The sequence below is a fragment of the Uranotaenia lowii genome, chromosome 1, assembly GCF_029784155.1.
Source record: "Uranotaenia lowii strain MFRU-FL chromosome 1, ASM2978415v1, whole genome shotgun sequence".
NCBI lineage: Eukaryota > Metazoa > Arthropoda > Insecta > Diptera > Culicidae > Uranotaenia > Uranotaenia lowii.
The window spans coordinates 101,419,389-101,436,701 of NC_073691.1; the positions used below are offsets into that span (position 1 = coordinate 101,419,389).

Genomic DNA, 17,313 nt, shown 5'->3' on the forward strand with positions numbered 1-17,313 from the left:
ACTGGTTAAAATGTCGGTCTGGCAAGACCATTTAGTTAGTGATTTGAGTTCGATTCTCCCTACGGGCGCTGTGGTTTATATTTTTATTTTCTTGTTTCTGGGATGAATTATCCAATAGGAACGAAATCCCATAAAATGTTTTTCTTGTATTGCTTGAATGTAGTGGTCATGCATCATTTTAGTTGGGAGCCGAGTCCTTATGCCAGTTACGGTTTTTCAAACATATCATCTTCGGCACAGTGCACATTTCAGCGCATTATCGGCACAGAGATGTGCTAAATAGGCATTGGATTTTTGCAACCTCTTCTATGGGTGTATAATAAATTCTGAAAAGCTGTCAACAATGAATGTTTCCGTGCTCTTCATCATTATGTAGAGCAACTTTTATTTTTTAGTCGCAACTCACGTTCTTGAGACGTCTGTTAATAATTACCCCGTCTGTTCATATTTACCCCACTGTCTAGGGAGTAATTATGAACACGGATTACGAACTTGGTATAAAATTTTTAAAAAGTAACAGTAGTTATACGTTACATTTACCCACAGTAAGAAGTGTATGGTGATTTTTGACTTAAAAAATTGTGTTCATAATTACCCTAAAACCTGTTCATAATTGTGGTGATGTATGCTACGGTTAATAGATAACTGTTACCATTATGTGTTGAGGTGTATAAATTAATATAATCGTGTGGACTTGAAATCCATTGGGTTCTACCCGAGGGAACCGAAACATCGAGCTGTGGCGCAACGAGGCAGTACCGATATCAAAATTCTGTACCACAAGAAGGACATCACGTTCCTGCTGCACGAACCGATCGTTTGGACCTTGAGAGATCGGAAAATCTTCAATCGGCGCATCGCTCAAGCCCGTGCCAAGGGAAATAATTTGTTGAAAAATGTACGAATGGCCAACTATCCGGAAATTAAGCTGGATCATATTATCAAGGAACGGTTTCCTACTTTTATCGATGCAATCAAAGAGCTGGACGATTGTATGACGTTGCTGTTTTTGTTCAGCACCTTTCCGGCGATGAAGGTCGTGACTCGTGACGTCACCTCCCTGGCTCGGCGATTGACCATTGAATTTATACACCTCAACACATAATGGTAACAATTATCTATTAACCGTAGCATACATCACCACAATAATTACCCCTAGCTATGTTCATATTTACCCCGAGACTTGTCCAATATGATTTATATGGTGTCAGAAAATCTCAATTCAACACCAAATTATGAAAATTATTAGTAGTAATATAAAAATGGGTTGTTTCATAAAAACTCAATTCAATTCATGTATAAAACTTATAAAAAAAACAAATGTAATCGAAAATAAGATGGAAAGCAACAGAAAATATAGCTTTTTTGTGTTCTTTTTGATTGATTTTTTTTAACTTATAATTCGGGAGTTTAATTGCTTTGTTGCATCTTTTACATTTTGGTTGGTTTGTTTTTTCCGTTTCTATATGTATGTCGTTACAGAACATTTTTATTTGATAGGACCTCTCCATACCAGTGAAATTTTAGGCGAGTCAGGTTACTCGATATTTTTTACATCCATCAAGTCTTCACCTAAATGGCGTGGGCTAGGCTTTTCAGGTAGATATCATGAAATTCATACCTATACATATACCTACAGAAAATTCGAAAATCTTTTAAGATGGTTGTTTCACAAAAACACTCATTGAAATCTTCTTGGATCGGTGAACAGTAATTTTTTGCAAGGCTTGTCAGTTCTATATGATCGACTGTTTTGAAAAATATTTACACCAATGCATTTTTTATCACCTCTATGAAATTTCACATTAGTAGATGTATTTTCTACAAAAAATTGAAGTGCAGCAGAAGTTTTCCTCACCAAACTGAAAGAGAAAATCTTCAAAAAAAGAGAAAATCTGTACCAAATAGAAAAAAAAATGTATTCGAACATATTAACATTTTTTTTTGCTTCGATTATAGTCATTTTACCATCTTTATGGCATTCGCGACTTTATCAACGTTGCAGTTGGCGGATTGTTATTGAAAAACTTATCCGGTACAACTGTGTTCGATGTTTACTCTTGGGCTCGAACTCGCGGACATCGGCTCAGGAGACAACAGACTTGCCAACTGAGCTATATCACAAGCCCGAACAAATTAACATTGAAAAAAGTATCTAACTATAAAAATAAAACTGCAAGAAAATAGATTTAGGATCTTTGTTATCCGAATGTAACACATAAACAATTATTATTTGCTTTAATTCTAATGTTCTGAATAGCAGCACGTTCTCTTAACATACAGGAAAACTGATCTTTTTGATTTGTGCTTCACCTATTAAAATTTATCATATTTTTTCATATATTTTACTATTGACCACAGATTTAAAGTTCATAATAATGTTAAATTTCACGCGGTTATGAATAAAATCTCGAGCAGCCAACCTTTTGTAAACAAATGGTGAATATTATTTTTAGTAAAATCAAACATTTTTTCAAGTTTAGTTTATAACCTTGTTAATTATCAATACAAAAATACTGGTTTTGGAAAGACGTGAAACCAGTATTAGGTATTAGAGAACTATTCCTGGGATACAGGTTTTCGGTTTTGGTATTACCGGTAAAACTATTACGCACCACTCACTTAATCTAAGAAAACATTTGACTGTCTTTTTTCTATCAATAAAAAGCAAGTTTTTGTCACTAATTTTTAATTTAAGACTTGTTTTAATGTGATTACGGATTGGGATTTTTTTTTAAATTTCTGTTTTATTCACTTTTTTATTTCCAGTTATGATAAAATTGTGTTCAAAAGGTTTTTGTAAAGACAGAAAAGAACTGACATAGTTTTGTGGTTTAGAAACCAAATCTCATTTTCAGAAAAAAAAAATCAATTTTTCAAAAATTCAAAACCTAGCACTTAACACATTGCGGACCTAATTCTAATATGAAATTTATTGAATTTGGTCCAGTGGATTCTGTGATATAGAATGCCGAGTGTTGATGTTTCCCGGCTAAGATTTCTTTACGGTCTTAAATGTGTTAAGACCTTACAGGAGAAGGGGGAGGGGGGTAATTTTGTAAGAATTTTCTTACAAGGGGAGGAGGGGGAAAGGGGTCTGGAAATGTTTGGGTAATTAGCGAATGGCCCCCTAAGTTGCTGAATAAAACATTTGACCATCGAAAAGCCACGACAAAAACGACACGAAAGGAATAAAAATATGTGTTCATAATTACCCCAAAGGACGAAAACTATGAGGTAAATATGAACACTCATCTGTGAATCAGTACGAATAAAATTTTTCAAAATTTCTTCAAAATCCAGACAAAGCATCATAAACTGGATGTAAAAGAGGGATAACAACATTCCAGCTGGATTTCCTATTATCAGATATTCAAAACATTGAACATTGTCGAAAACGTTTCACGGGATAATGGTTTTTTAAAACATCTGAAATGATATCATGAGGATTTGAGAGCAGATCGGAAACAGCTTATAGCTATCAAATGGATGTTAAACTACCACTTTTGGAACTTTTTGTGTTTATTCATCCTCCACAGCAACGTGTATAGCACTTGTTCGGAATTACCCCGTGTTCATAGTTACCCCACTTGACCCTACACACATCATGCTCTGGAAGGCCTTCCAAAATTTAACAATTAACACGTGTATCATTGATATAAATGCTCCTGTTTGTATAAGTCAAACACGAAAAGGCTTAGAACAAATCTTTAAAAATCGTTTGGAGTTAAAAATGGCGATCGTTATTAGTATTTAATGTATAATTTAAACTCAAAAATATCTAATTTGATACTAAAACTGGATTTACTTCTATTTTAGAAGAAAATTCAAGATTCTAGTGATAAACAGTTAAAAATTGATTGCTTACTTACCCTGATCTGACTCAGGTACAGAATCAGCTTCAGTCGGAAAAACTTGTAGACTTCCTAAAATGAGGGTCACGAATAGGCACAGCTTTGTTTTCATATTGCCGTCTCAGATGAAAACCAGCGCTACAAAATTTCCCTATTAAGATCCCTTCAAATCACAACTGCACGCTGCTGGCTGGATCGTTTCACCTGTTTCATGAAAATAAAGCATTGACAGATGATTTAGAGAAAACTTTCTTAATCCATTTCAGCTCTGATCGAAAGTTTACGAACTGAATAGATGCGTTGATTTTTTCGTTTTCCATACACCGAAGTCACCATATAGAAGCATTGTGCTCGCCACTTTTCAAAATGATTCAATTTTTTTTTCTAATTATATTTTATTTGTGCACTAATGATAACAACAACGTAACCACCCCTTCCAAAGCTTCCAATGCCGAACTGATGCATGTGGAATCTTCTGAACTTCACATCGCGAGTCACACACGACAGACTATTGGCTGGCATAGATCGATCATGCAAATGCTCAATCAAATTGAGGTCTCTTGAAAACGAAACGTAACTGCTAAGCAGCAATAACCTTTCTTGGCGGCGCGCATGAGAATGGCTACACCTTTAAAGCTCCCTTCATTCAGCAAACCCACCTGCGCACTGTAGGTACTTCACTGTATATTCACTTATGCTTTGAATTACGTTGTCGAAATGTAGCTGCTTAGCGCTCCATGCCTTGCGATTTTAGGTTTTTGGTTCGGCAGTCAGTCAAGCAGCATGTACTACTAGGCTCGTCTAAGAAAACGACTGCTCACGGTGAATGTCTGCTAAGAACTGCAATGGTCCGGCGCATTCGCTTGGCGTCGCTCCGTAGTCGGTTGAACTGTTGCAGATTTTTACATCACAGTTTCAATAACACCGTGAACGTAACTGGGTTCATTGTGGTGGTGTCTGTTATTTATAGAGAACATCGGGGTAAAGCGAAGTTTAGCATACACTAATAAAATTGATCACATATGTAGGGGAGATGAGGGCATAATGGCCACCTTAAGGAAAACGCTTATTTAACCATAGAAAATAGCTGTAATATGGAGGTTACATTATTGTTTCGTGTTCAGACACTTGAAAAGCCTATTCCCTAACGGGCTGAAACGTGAAAAACTAGATGAAATCGTTAAAAATTGTATTTTAAAAAAAATTGCCAAAAGCTGAAAACCAGCCACTGTAGGGGCATAATGAGAACCCCCCCCCCCCCGAAGGAAGTATGAGCACCATTAATCAGGGCAAGATGTGCGTTTTCTGCCGGGGAATCTAGCAGTGAATTCAACTCGATGAAGTCAGGTGAGTCGTAGATTCAAACAAAGCAATAACAAAATAATCTAGGTCTGTTTGTAGAATACGAACAATTCACGCACGCTCATACATTATGTGCTTTGTTTGGAGGATGATGCTACTAGCCGTATAATGTAACAATAAAAAAATCGATCATGAATTGTAAATGGAAAAAAATCACCTCGAACAAAAATCGAACTCTAGTCTTTTGATTACCTCTCCGACACCTTACCTATATATACCTAGTCAAGGTGTGGCTCTATAAATCAATTTTAATTCGCTGCTAGATTCTACGGCAGAAAATGCTCATTATGCCTCGATAAAATGGTGTTCTATATGCCCCGTGTTTTAAAATTGATAAAAGTGAAAAATCAAAAATTTTATGATGGTAAAAATTGAGAAACAATGTGTACACCATGGTGCAGTGCGTACATTATAGATCAAGGTGATTTTAAGATCGTAAGAGCTTATTTCGTGATGCCCAGAAATTATAATTTTATCGTTACTTGAGAACATAGCAGTTTTTTTTAAATATCTCTGTAAAGATGATAAGGATATTCCTGTTTTTGTGAAAAATTAATGCTATAGGAAGTACGAAACAAATCCTCATAAAAATTTATTGAAGAAAATACGTACTATCGTAGTAAAGAGTAGTGCTTATTATGCCCTGGGTGCTCGTTATGCCCTCATCTCCCCTATCTAACTTTAAATTTAAACCTCACATTCGAATATGAAATCTTAATCTGAAATCTGAATATAAAATCTGAATCTGAATCTGAAATCTGAATAAGAAATCTGAATAAAAAATCTGAATTAGAAATATGAATCTGAAATCTGAAATCTGAATCTGAAATCTGAATCTGAAATCTGAATCTGAAATCTGAATCTGAAATCTGAATCTGAAATCTGAATCTGAAATCTGAATCTGAAATCTGAATCTGAAATCTGAATCTGAAATCTGAATCTGAAATCTGAATCTGAAATCTGAATCTGAAATCTGAATCTGAAATCTGAATCTGAAATCTGAATCTGAAATCTGAATCTGAAATCTGAATCTGAAATCTGAATCTGAAATCTGAATCTGAAATCTGAATCTGAAATCTGAATCTGAAATCTGAATCTGAAATCTGAATCTGAAATCTGAATCTGAAATCTGAATCTGAAATCTGAATCTGAAATCTGAATCTGAAATCTGAATCTGAAATCTGAATCTGAAATCTGAATCTGAAATCTGAATCTGAAATCTGAATCTGAAATCTGAATCTGAAATCTGAATCTGAAATCTGAATCTGAAATCTGAATCTGAAATCTGAATCTGAAATCTGAATCTGAAATCTGAATCTGAAATCTGAATCTGAAATCTGAATCTGAAATCTGAATCTGAAATCTGAATCTGAAATCTGAATCTGAAATCTGAATCTGAAATCTGAATCTGAAATCTGAATCTGAAATCTAAATCTGAAATCTGAATCTGAAATCTGAATCTGAAATCTGAATCTGAAATCTGAATCTGAAATCTGAATCTGAAATCTGAATCTGAAATCTGAATCTGAAATCTGAATCTGAAATCTGAATCTGAAATCTGAATCTGAAATCTGAATCTGAAATCTGAATCTGAAATCTGAATCTGAAATCTGAATCTGAAATCTGAATCTGAAATCTGAATCTGAAATCTGAATCTGAAATCTGAATCTGAAATCTGAATCTGAAATCTGAATCTGAAATCTGAATCTGAAATCTGAATCTGAAATCTGAATCTGAAATCTGAATCTGAAATCTGAATCTGAAATCTGAATCTGAAATCTGAATCTGAAATCTGAATCTGAAATCTGAATCTGAAATCTGAATCTGAAATCTGAATCTGAAATCTGAATCTGAAATCTGAATCTGAAATCTGAATCTGAAATCTGAATCTGAAATCTGAATCTGAAATCTGAATCTGAAATCTGAATCTGAAATCTGAATCTGAAATCTGAATCTGAAATCTGAATCTGAAATCTGAATCTGAAATCTGAATCTGAAATCTGAATCTGAAATCTGAATCTGAAATCTGAATCTGAAATCTGAATCTGAAATCTGAATCTGAAATCTGAATCTGAAATCTGAATCTGAAATCTGAATCTGAAATCTGAATCTGAAATCTGAATCTGAAATCTGAATCTGAAATCTGAATCTGAAATCTGAATCTGAAATCTGAATCTGAAATCTGAATCTGAAATCTGAATCTGAAATCTGAATCTGAAATCTGAATCTGAAATCTGAATCTGAAATCTGAATCTGAAATCTGAATCTGAAATCTGAATCTGAAATCTGAATCTGAAATCTGAATCTGAAATCTGAATCTGAAATCTGAATCTGAAATCTGAATCTGAAATCTGAATCTGAAATCTGAATCTGAAATCTGAATCTAAAATCTGAAATCTGAAATCTGAAATCTGAATCTGAAATCTGAATCTGAAATCTGAATCTGAAATCTGAATCTGAAATCTTAATCTAAATCTGTAATCTGAATATGAAACCTGAATCTGAATTTATTTTATGTCACAAATATTAGCGATGTAATTTATGTAAGGCTATGATCATTTAGTATCCGGGCAGTTACAAACGTGTGTATTTTAAAAACTATTCATTTGATCGAAAAATTTTCTATGGAGGAAATGAAGGTGTTAATATGACATTTAATGTAAAAATATAAAAAAAATATTTATCAATGATTTCAAGAAATACTCTAACTTTTTCATAAAATCTCTTTTTTATCTTTGCACACTTTTTTTCAGTCATGTATTGATTTATTATTTTTACCACAGAAGCAAAACCTTTGCAAAATTATGATATTTTACACAAATTTAAGTGGAAAAAGCAATTGGAATCTGGTTGGAACTTTTCATGAGTAGGCATTTCGAAAAAATCTATCTCTTAAATCCGGTTTTAACGTAATTTTTTTTGTCCATCAGAACACATCTGTAATATTGCGTAAAAATCGGATGCACACATTGCGATCTTTGGAACTGATCATTATTAGTTATTTTCTGGGTGTCTACTAAACTTGTAACACTTTTTGCTTGCCGGAAATGGATTTTTGCATTATTTAAGGAGTTTGCATTCTGTTATCACCAATAACCATAGACTTTTTACAATATTTAAGTTGAAGGGTTGCACTCCGATGGTTGGTTTGAACTTTGTGTAGATCCTAAAGTGGCTCCTTATACTTCTTAACCATTTGGTTTGAGAAAAAAATCAGAAAAAATCAACAGTTCATGAGCTTTCAAGTCAAAAATGAAGAATTTTCGAGGCGCAAAATGCGTAAAAGGAGCGAATTTGTGCAAAATTATTTTTACCATGTCTTTTTGCATCGTAAATATCTCATACACATGTAAACTTAAAAATCTATCAAAAATAGGCAAGATAGTCTTTTTCATGACCAACACAACGCTACTAAAGTTTTGCATATCCGAGCTCTATTAACGTAGCTATCTCCGAAATAAAGTGCCCGGATACTAAATGATCATAGCCTTAGGTAGATCAAATTTTCATAACATTTCAACTTAGCCAATCTTAACAGATTGCCAAAAAATAAAGAAAATCCCATTGGGCTGTAAGCGAAGTGTACATAGAAGAGATTTACATTCAAGAATCACATGTGTAGAGATTTTATTGAAAGAATTACCAAGAAAGCAAAGAGATTTGTTAAACAATAGATCATTTTTCAAATTGGCAAAACAAGAAAACAAATATGGAAGAATACAGCTTGTGCAAATGCATGTTTGGCAATACGCACTATTGGCATATCCTCCCCGAGAGAAAATAGGTCAAAAAGTTCAAAAATATCAGCAAGAATTCAAAACCGATTCAAATTCAAAACATTGGCTTACATAATTCCGAACTGAAAACAATCTTGAAATCAGCATGTTATAATTGACCTTGACATTTTTTCTCCCCTCCCAGATACAACCTCATTGTTTTCTTATAGACAGAAATATGAAATTAACGGATCTGGAAAGTACTGGATAAGTCGCCTCGTACGACGTGGACCAGTATCCCAGTGGCAGTATTCTTTAGACCGCTGCCACACAGCCATGGAATATTGCAGCTTTGTTTGGACCCCATATTCAATTTCACACGAAGAAAGAATAGAATCTGTTCAAAAGCAATTTCTACTTAATGCCCTTCGTAAATTAGGTTGGACATCATTTCCACTCCCATCATATAAAGCGCGCTGCATGCTCGTTGACATACAAATACTAAAAGAATGCCGCGAATATGCAATGGTTTCATTTGTAAACGATATCGTTTCGCAGCGTATAGACTCAAAAGAAATTCTATCAAAATTAAACTTTTATGCACCCTCTCGGAAACTCCGAAATCGAAATTTATTTTATATTTTATTTATATAGTATTCCGTCTCACGACATAACTTGACGAACATAATTCCTAAAATTCACTCGGTCCATGGCAACCGTTCTCCAATTCCTCGGGCACCCCATGTTCGCCAGATCACGCTCTACTTGGTCTAACCACCTCGCTCGTTGCGCCCCCGCTCGTCTTGTTCCTACCGAATTCGTAGCGAACACCTGTTTTGCAGGACAGTCGTCCGGCATTCTCGCAACATGTCCCGCCCAGCGTATCCGACCAGCTTTCATCACCTTCTGGATACTGGGTTCGCCGTAGAGTCGCGCGAGCTCGTGGTTCATCCTTCGCCTTTACACTCCGTTCTCCTGTACGCCGCCAAAGATGGTTCTTAACACTCTTCGCTCGAATACTCCGAGTGTACGCAGGTCCTCCTCGAGCAATATCCATGTCTCGTGCCCGTTGAGAACAACCGGTCTAATGAGCGTCATATACAGGTTACAGTTCGTGCGAGGGCTAAGTCTTCTCGACCGCAGTTGCTTGTAGGCACGACTTCCGCTGATAATTCGCCTCCGGATCTCACGTCTGGTGTCATTGTCTGCGGTCACCAGTGAGCCGAGATAAACAAAGTCTTCGACTATCTCCAGCTCGTCGCCGTCGATCGTGACCTTGTTTTTTTTTCGGGCTCATTGTTTGAGAGCTGTATTATCCTTAAATTGTGACTGTTGTAGGTTGCGGTGGTGGGTGGCGGTGATTGGCGGTGGTGGGCGGTGGCGGTGGCTGGCGGAGAGGGATAAAAACAAAATTGTATGAAGGCAATTAGTGGCAGTCAGATATGTTTGAAGTGAGGAGCTGGACTTCTTTCAAGTCTCCAGTGAGATTACTCTCTGTTAAGGAGACTTTGAAAAACTGGTCTACGGCAGGTTCAACGATCTAGTTTGTTTTACTGTTGTTTCATACTGAGAAGTTCTCCAAGTTGTTTTTGATATGAACTTTAAGTTGACGTTTGAAACTGACTTTGTTCCATATAATTTTTAAGTGTGCTGGTAGACTGTTATACTTCATTTTACTGAAGTATTCAGGGGACCTTTTCATCTTTTCTGTGTTTGGTCTTCTTTGTGTTAGGTTTTCTCTCGTTCTTGTGGGGAATCTATGACTCTGTTGCTGGACATGTTGATTGTGGTGACAGACTGGATTATACAGTACGTTGTGAATCTGCACAATACTCTGTAGTTCTCTTAGTGCAGCTATCGGTAGAACAGATAACGGGGCTTCTTTAAATAGGCTGAGCGTGGAGAAGAGTTTGGGTCGTTTGTAAACTGCTTTCAGACATCGATTTTGCATGGCCTGGAGTGGTCTTATATTGCTTTTCCTTGCAGCTCCCCAGATAGAGACCATGTATTGCAGTTTAGACTGCACAAAAGCATGATAGAGGTACGTCAGCTGTTTAGTGGGTACGAACCTCGAAATCTTCCACATTAAGCTGTGAATAGCACTAAGCTCTTTTCTGAGCCTGTCTACGTGCGCGTCCCATTTTAGAAATTCGTCAAAGATAAGTCCAAGGTACTTGAAGGTTTTAACTTTTTCGATTACTGTTGTACCAGTCTGAAGCAGATTCTCACATGCAATGCGCCGATTGGCTGTCCTAAAAATGACGTACTTGGTTTTGTCCAAGTTTAGCGAAAGAAGATTGTAATTGAAGTATCCTTGAAGTGTGTCCAAATCCTGCGCCATTCAAGACATAATTATTTGTTGATCAGCATGTTCGTACGACAGTGAAGTATCGTCAGCAAAAAGTCGGGATTTGCCATGTAGACGCAGGTTATGCAAATCGTTCACGTACAGGATGAATAGAAGAGGGCCCAAATTACTGCCTTGAGGAACTCCAACTGGCAGGTTTCCTAGTTTGCTTGAAGTTTGGTTGATTTGAACGAACTGTTTCCTTTTGGCAAGGTAGCTAGCTAAGACGGAATTTGCAACACCTCTGATTCCGTAAGCATCCAGTTTTTGGAGCATAGTTGGATGATCGATTGTGTCGAAGGCCTTTTTCAAATCCAAGAACAACACTCCCATAAGTTTGCGATTATCGAGTGCGTTGTGGATATCATCTACAAGCTCGGTTGCCGCAGTTAATGTGCTTGAACCTTCCCGGAACCCATATTGATAGTTGTAAAACAGTTTGTGCTGCTTTAGGAAGTGCAAGATCCGTTCTGCTACGAGTTTTTCAAGGATTTTACTCAGTGTTCGGCATCGCTAATTGAAAAATTAGCGGCGCTAATTAAATCGCTAATTCATTCAAATTTAGCGATCGCTAATTAAAATCGCTAAATGAGCGGAAGAAGTTATCGCTTCAAGCTTAAAGCGCTAATCGCTAATCTCTAACTGTTGATAAACAATAACGTAAACAGGATGGCAACAGCATGGATTATGATTGCATCTCAATTCGTTTGCTCAAATACTTTACAAACATAGTGCAGATTGTTTATTGTGCCCAGTCTGTTGAAAAATCTTTAATCAGGTTTCACTTTTTTTCAAACTTTCAAAATAGTAATGCAAAATTCGCATGATAGGAGCATTGCCAAACGTGTAACTAAAAAACTAAATTAAATAAAAATGCAAATTCATTCTATGGTAATACTATCCACATTTACTTTACCTGATTTGAAATACTTGTAAAAACTGCTTTGTGAAAAGTAAATATCTCATCCAGTTAAAACAAGTTGAAAAAAGGGGATTTTTCCAACATTTATTATTCGAGACTTGCCGTGTGAGATAGTAACGTGAGATCTTAAAAAAACTTAGAAATTTGGAAAAGCTTTTGAAAATCCATCGTTTAACCTAGAAAGCACTTTTCAACAAATCACCGCTTGTTAAAAGACCATGCTAAAGTCATATAAAATATTGATCAAGTAGGCCGTTAACTGTACTTTTGCAAGCAAAAACAGTATCTAAAAATTGACCTTCTAGCTTTGAATTAAATAAATGATGTTAATAATACTGTTTAATACTTTTTAACAATATTTATTGAATTGTTTGTCTGACAATGTTGAGAAAAGAAGTACTTAAAGAGAAAATAAAGTTAATCTGCGTGAGGCACTTCTGCCCTGAGACCATTCGAAGTGACCAAGTGGCGAAGTGACGAAGTGGAGCGCATATTGGTGTAAAAATGATGCCCGATGTCTCCTTTACTTGTCAAATGACAAAAGTCTACTTCTATCTGTAATAATTTGTGAATTTGAAACAAGTAAATGGAAGTTAGCGTTCTTTATTTAGCGGAACCAAACATAGCGGAACTTTTTGATTCGCTAGCTCATTAAAAATTTAGCGGCAAAATTAAACCGCTAACAAAAAGTTATCGGACTAACTAGCGATTAGCGGATTAGCGTTTTTGTGCCGAACACTGATTTTACTAAACACTGATAATATTGATATCGGGCGGTAGTTACTGCAGATAGTCTTTTTCCCTGCTTTGAATATCGGAATGACTCGTGCTGTTTTGAGAAACTCCGGAAATTGACCTGTCCTAATACAGTCGTTGAATATGTCTCTGATCAGCGGTGCCAAGATTACATGATGAGTTTTAACAAATTCTGCAGAAATGCCATCCGGTCCAGGACTTTTAGAGGAATCGAGGTCGTTAATAAGAACAATAAGTTCTTGTTCGGTTGCTGGTCTCAGGTATACACTTCTACCATTGTGAACTGATGGAGTACTACTACCCTGCACATTTCTCGGTATTGTGGCCTCTAATTGTGTTCCAACGTTGCAGAAGTAGTCGTTGAACGCATTTGCAACCAATTTCGCATCTTCCACGAGCACTCCATTGATTTCCAATTTAATAGTTTCGCTTTGTGACATGCTACGGCCAACCAGATCATTCAAATTTTTCCACATCGCTTTCTGGTTAGATTTTTGGAATAGTTTGTGGTAATAACCTTTCTTAGCCTCAGCTTTGGCGCGCTGCAGTTTTTTTGAGATGTGCGATAGGAGTTCTTTCAGGTTTTCATTGGCGGGGTATTTTTTTTGCATCGGGCAAGAGTTCTGTTTTTAATACGCATCAATTTCCACACATCAAACGACATCCATGGACAATAACCTCTCACTTTTACTTGAACCGATACTGTTTTAGAGAACCTCTCTTTCAGCAAAGTGTATAATTCTATAAGTTTGATAAGTTTCTCTGACGGATTGCACGCTTGTATGTTTTCGAATTCTATTCGGAAAGCTGCATTCATTTGCTCGTGTTGAAGGATAACTTTTTCAAGTGTTTGATACGAAATGGTTTTTTTTAAATTAATTGTGGTCAACACCAGGCTGTGGTCACTGATGTCAAATGGGAGCGTTTCATTCAATATTTGATCAGCTAATGAATCTGAGCATACCACATGGTCAAGTATGTTGCTGCTGGCTGGACGAGTTGCATGTGTGTTAGACACACGACAACCATAGCATGTTAATAGATCTAAATATCGTTGGACAACTGGACAAATTTTCTTGTTTAAAGGGATATTTACGTCTCCAAGCATTAAGAACCGAGAGTCAGGTTTCAGGGATGCAAGAATAGAGTCAATTTTGTCAAACAACAACTGCGGATTCTGAGAGGGCTGGCGATATATGGCATGAATGTCGATTGGAGCGCCCCCAGGATCAAGTCGCAAGTGAATAGAATGAAAACCTTCAATGTGTGTGTTCTCCACTTCCGAGATTTTTAGAGATTCTTTCACAAGAACAGTAAGACCTCCGCTACTGGAATCAGGGCGACAGGAAACGAAACTACGATATCCATTTATATTTGCGTAATGTTTATTCTCTTCTTTTAACCAGGTTTCACCAAGGACTATGATGTCAACGGATGCGGGGTATTTTTCTAGAAAAATCCTAATTGTATCTAATTTGGTTGGATCATTAAGACCTCTGATATTCAGTTGAAGAGCTCTTAGAAAGTGGGGATTATTTTTATTTCGGCTATTTTTATATAAGGAATCCAGAGAATCGTGCAGTATATTATGCTTTTTATTATTCATTGTGTTAAAAAAAATATCAGTATCAACATAAAGGCCTAACGAGATTTTTTAATTATCTCCTGTTCTCATGTTAACCCGTTTCGGTGAAGACATCTCCGGCATCGTGGTGTTTGAAGCTTCCATATCGATCGAGTGGTTTAGCGAACGTTTCTGGGTTGATCTTGCGAGATTTCGGATATCGTTTCGACTTGTAATCTGTTCAATTTTACTACCGTCGTGGCGTTTGAAGAGGATTTTACCATCCCGACCTGGCCAAACAAACTTGATACCGAGTTCATCCTGCAGATTCTTAGTTTCCGTTAGCATTTCTTTTCCAAAGTTTGTCAAATCATCTCGGATTGTGACCCTATTAGACGACCCTTTAAAAGCGTCGTCGATCTGCGCAGCTGTTAAAACTCCAAATTCACGTTTTTTTTTTTTGGAAAAGATGCTTTTTGGTAGAAACGCATTCGAAAGAGATAAGAAGTGGTGTGGTTCTTGTCGACGGATTCCTGCTTACCAGCCGTTTCGCTTCGACGACGTCACCATTTTTCAGCGGACACCCTAGTGTAGTTGCCAACTTATGAACGGTGTCGATTGTATTTTCGTTTGAGCTAGTCGGAAGTCCGAGCACGACCGCATTTTTTTCCACTGAAGTTCTGTTTGCTTTTTTCGTTTGAGCTAGTCGGAAGTCCGAGCACGACCGCATTTTTTTCCACTGAAGTTCTGTTTGCTTTGTCCAGTTCCATTTCAAGCCTCTCTACTTTGTTCGACAAGTCGCAGTGTTTTTGTTGCCAGACTAACCGTATTCCTTAACTTTTCATTGTCCACTTGCATTTCCCTAATAGCTTTACCAATGGATTTAAAGTTTCCTCTCAATTCCTCGAACTTGCTCGACAAAAACTCCTGGGATTCCTCAATGTGTCTATTCGTCTCAACCAAGTTGTCAACGTCAGCACGAGTTTTCAGTAGCTCATCTTGAACCTCGCTACGAACCACTGACTGATCCTCCTTAATCCCTCGAACATATTCTGTCAACTTACGGATATCGTCACTCACAGAATCGGCACGATTCAAGGCTTGATTAACACGAGTGAACATTTCGATACATTCCGGTGAACAAAAAAACAGATTTTTCTTTGTTTCGGATATGCTGTTGAAAAAAATTTTTTTGCACCTGAAGTGTACCGATCTATGACAGTGCACGCACTCAACCACTTTTGTTGAATCATGAACGACGTTTTCGCATATGAAACAGAAAATTTCTTTTTCATCTTCCATTCTTTTGCAACTATGCGAAAACTTTTGAGCTGCAGTGTAGAATTGACGAAATCAAAACAAGCGATAATTTCAGCTACCAGGAACGATCGACAGCAATTAGTGAGCAGTGAGCGCGATGAGTGACACCGGCGGCGCGAATTGATCAGTTGCTTACAATAGTATAGTAAAAGAAGAGACGGAAAAAGAATATTTTTTTCCGTAATACTGCACCGAAAATCCGATGTGTTGCCAAGGATTGTGCCTGCTCAGGTTATCCGGACGGATGGGGGATCTCTGCGGCCTCAGATTGACAGGATGCGGTCAACTCGAATATCCACAGGTGAGTTTAAAAGTCGATTCAGACACTTTTTGAACGGAGCGTAAAACAAACAGATGCGATGAACGTGAGCCTTTGTGAAAATTGTTATTACTGGACAAGCGGGTTCGGTCGGTCTCGGATCCGCAGGCCAGCATGTAATTCGTCTTGGACGTATTAATCATCAACCCAATCCTTCCTGCTTCGCGTTTCAGTTTGCGGTAGATGTCTTCCACCGCCGCAGATGATCTGCCGACTATATCAATGTCATCGGCAAAGCAGATAAGTTGACTGGATCTGTTGAAAATCGTGCCCCGCATTTCGCCCACCGCTCGTCGAATAACACCTTTTAGCGCCACGTTGAACATCATGTAGGATAGACCATCACCTTGTCGAAGCCCCCTGCGCGATTCGAATGAACTCGACAATTCACCCGAGATCCGCACACAGCACTGCGTTCCATCCATCGTCGCCTTGATAAGTCTGATCAGCTTCTCGGAAAAGCCGTTCTCGTCCATGATTTTCCATAGCTCGTTACGGTCGATCGTATCGTATGCGGCTTTGAAGTCGATGAATAGATGGTGCGTAGGGACTTGGTGTTCCCGACATTTTTGGAGGATTTGCCGTAATGTGAATATCTGGTCCGTCGTTGACCGTACCTCCATGAAGCCGGCCTGATGACTTCCCACGAATCTGTTTGCTTGTGGCGTCCGGACTATCAACCGGTGTAGGCAATCGGACAACTTGTCCTGGCCCATTTTGATGAGTTCAGCTGCGATGCCATCCTTCCCAGCCGACTTGTTTCTATTCAGCTGGCGAATGGCTTCCTTAACCTCACACATCGTTGGGAGTGGCTCCTCTACGTCGTTGGCTACGCCGGCGATGTACCTTCCCCCACCGTCTTGATCTCCTGCATGTGCGCCGTTCAGGTGTTCATCGAAGTGCTGCTTCCACCTTTTGATCACCTCACGATTGTCCGTCAGGATGCCTCCGTCCTTATCCCGGCACATATCGGCTTGCGGCACGAAGCCTTTGCGGGATGCGTTGAGTTTCTGATAGAACTTTCGTGTTTCTTGGGAACGATGCAGCTGCTCCAGCTCCTCGAGCTCCTCCTCCTCCAGGCGGCGATTTTTCTCCTGGAAAATTCGGACTCGCTGCCTCTTCCGCTGTCGGTAATTTTCCACATTTCGACGGG

General features: G+C 37.8%; 1 protein-coding gene across 3 annotated transcripts in view; it reads right to left on the reverse strand.

The window, feature by feature from the left end:
• The window catches only part of LOC129749953 (uncharacterized), a 157,931-nt gene extending 153,236 nt beyond the window's left edge, over positions 1–4,695 (reverse strand). Inside the window, exons 1-2 of one of the 3 annotated variants that reach the window (XM_055745108.1) lie at positions 4,514–4,695; positions 3,873–4,058 (exon numbers count right to left, since the gene is read on the reverse strand). In XM_055745108.1, the coding sequence (XP_055601083.1) occupies positions 3,873–3,966 (94 nt within the window). In that variant the 5' untranslated portion in view covers positions 3,967–4,058; positions 4,514–4,695. The other 2 variants (XM_055745123.1, XM_055745116.1) reach the window with 2 other exon arrangements.
• Between the last annotated feature and the right edge of the window lie 12,618 nt (positions 4,696–17,313).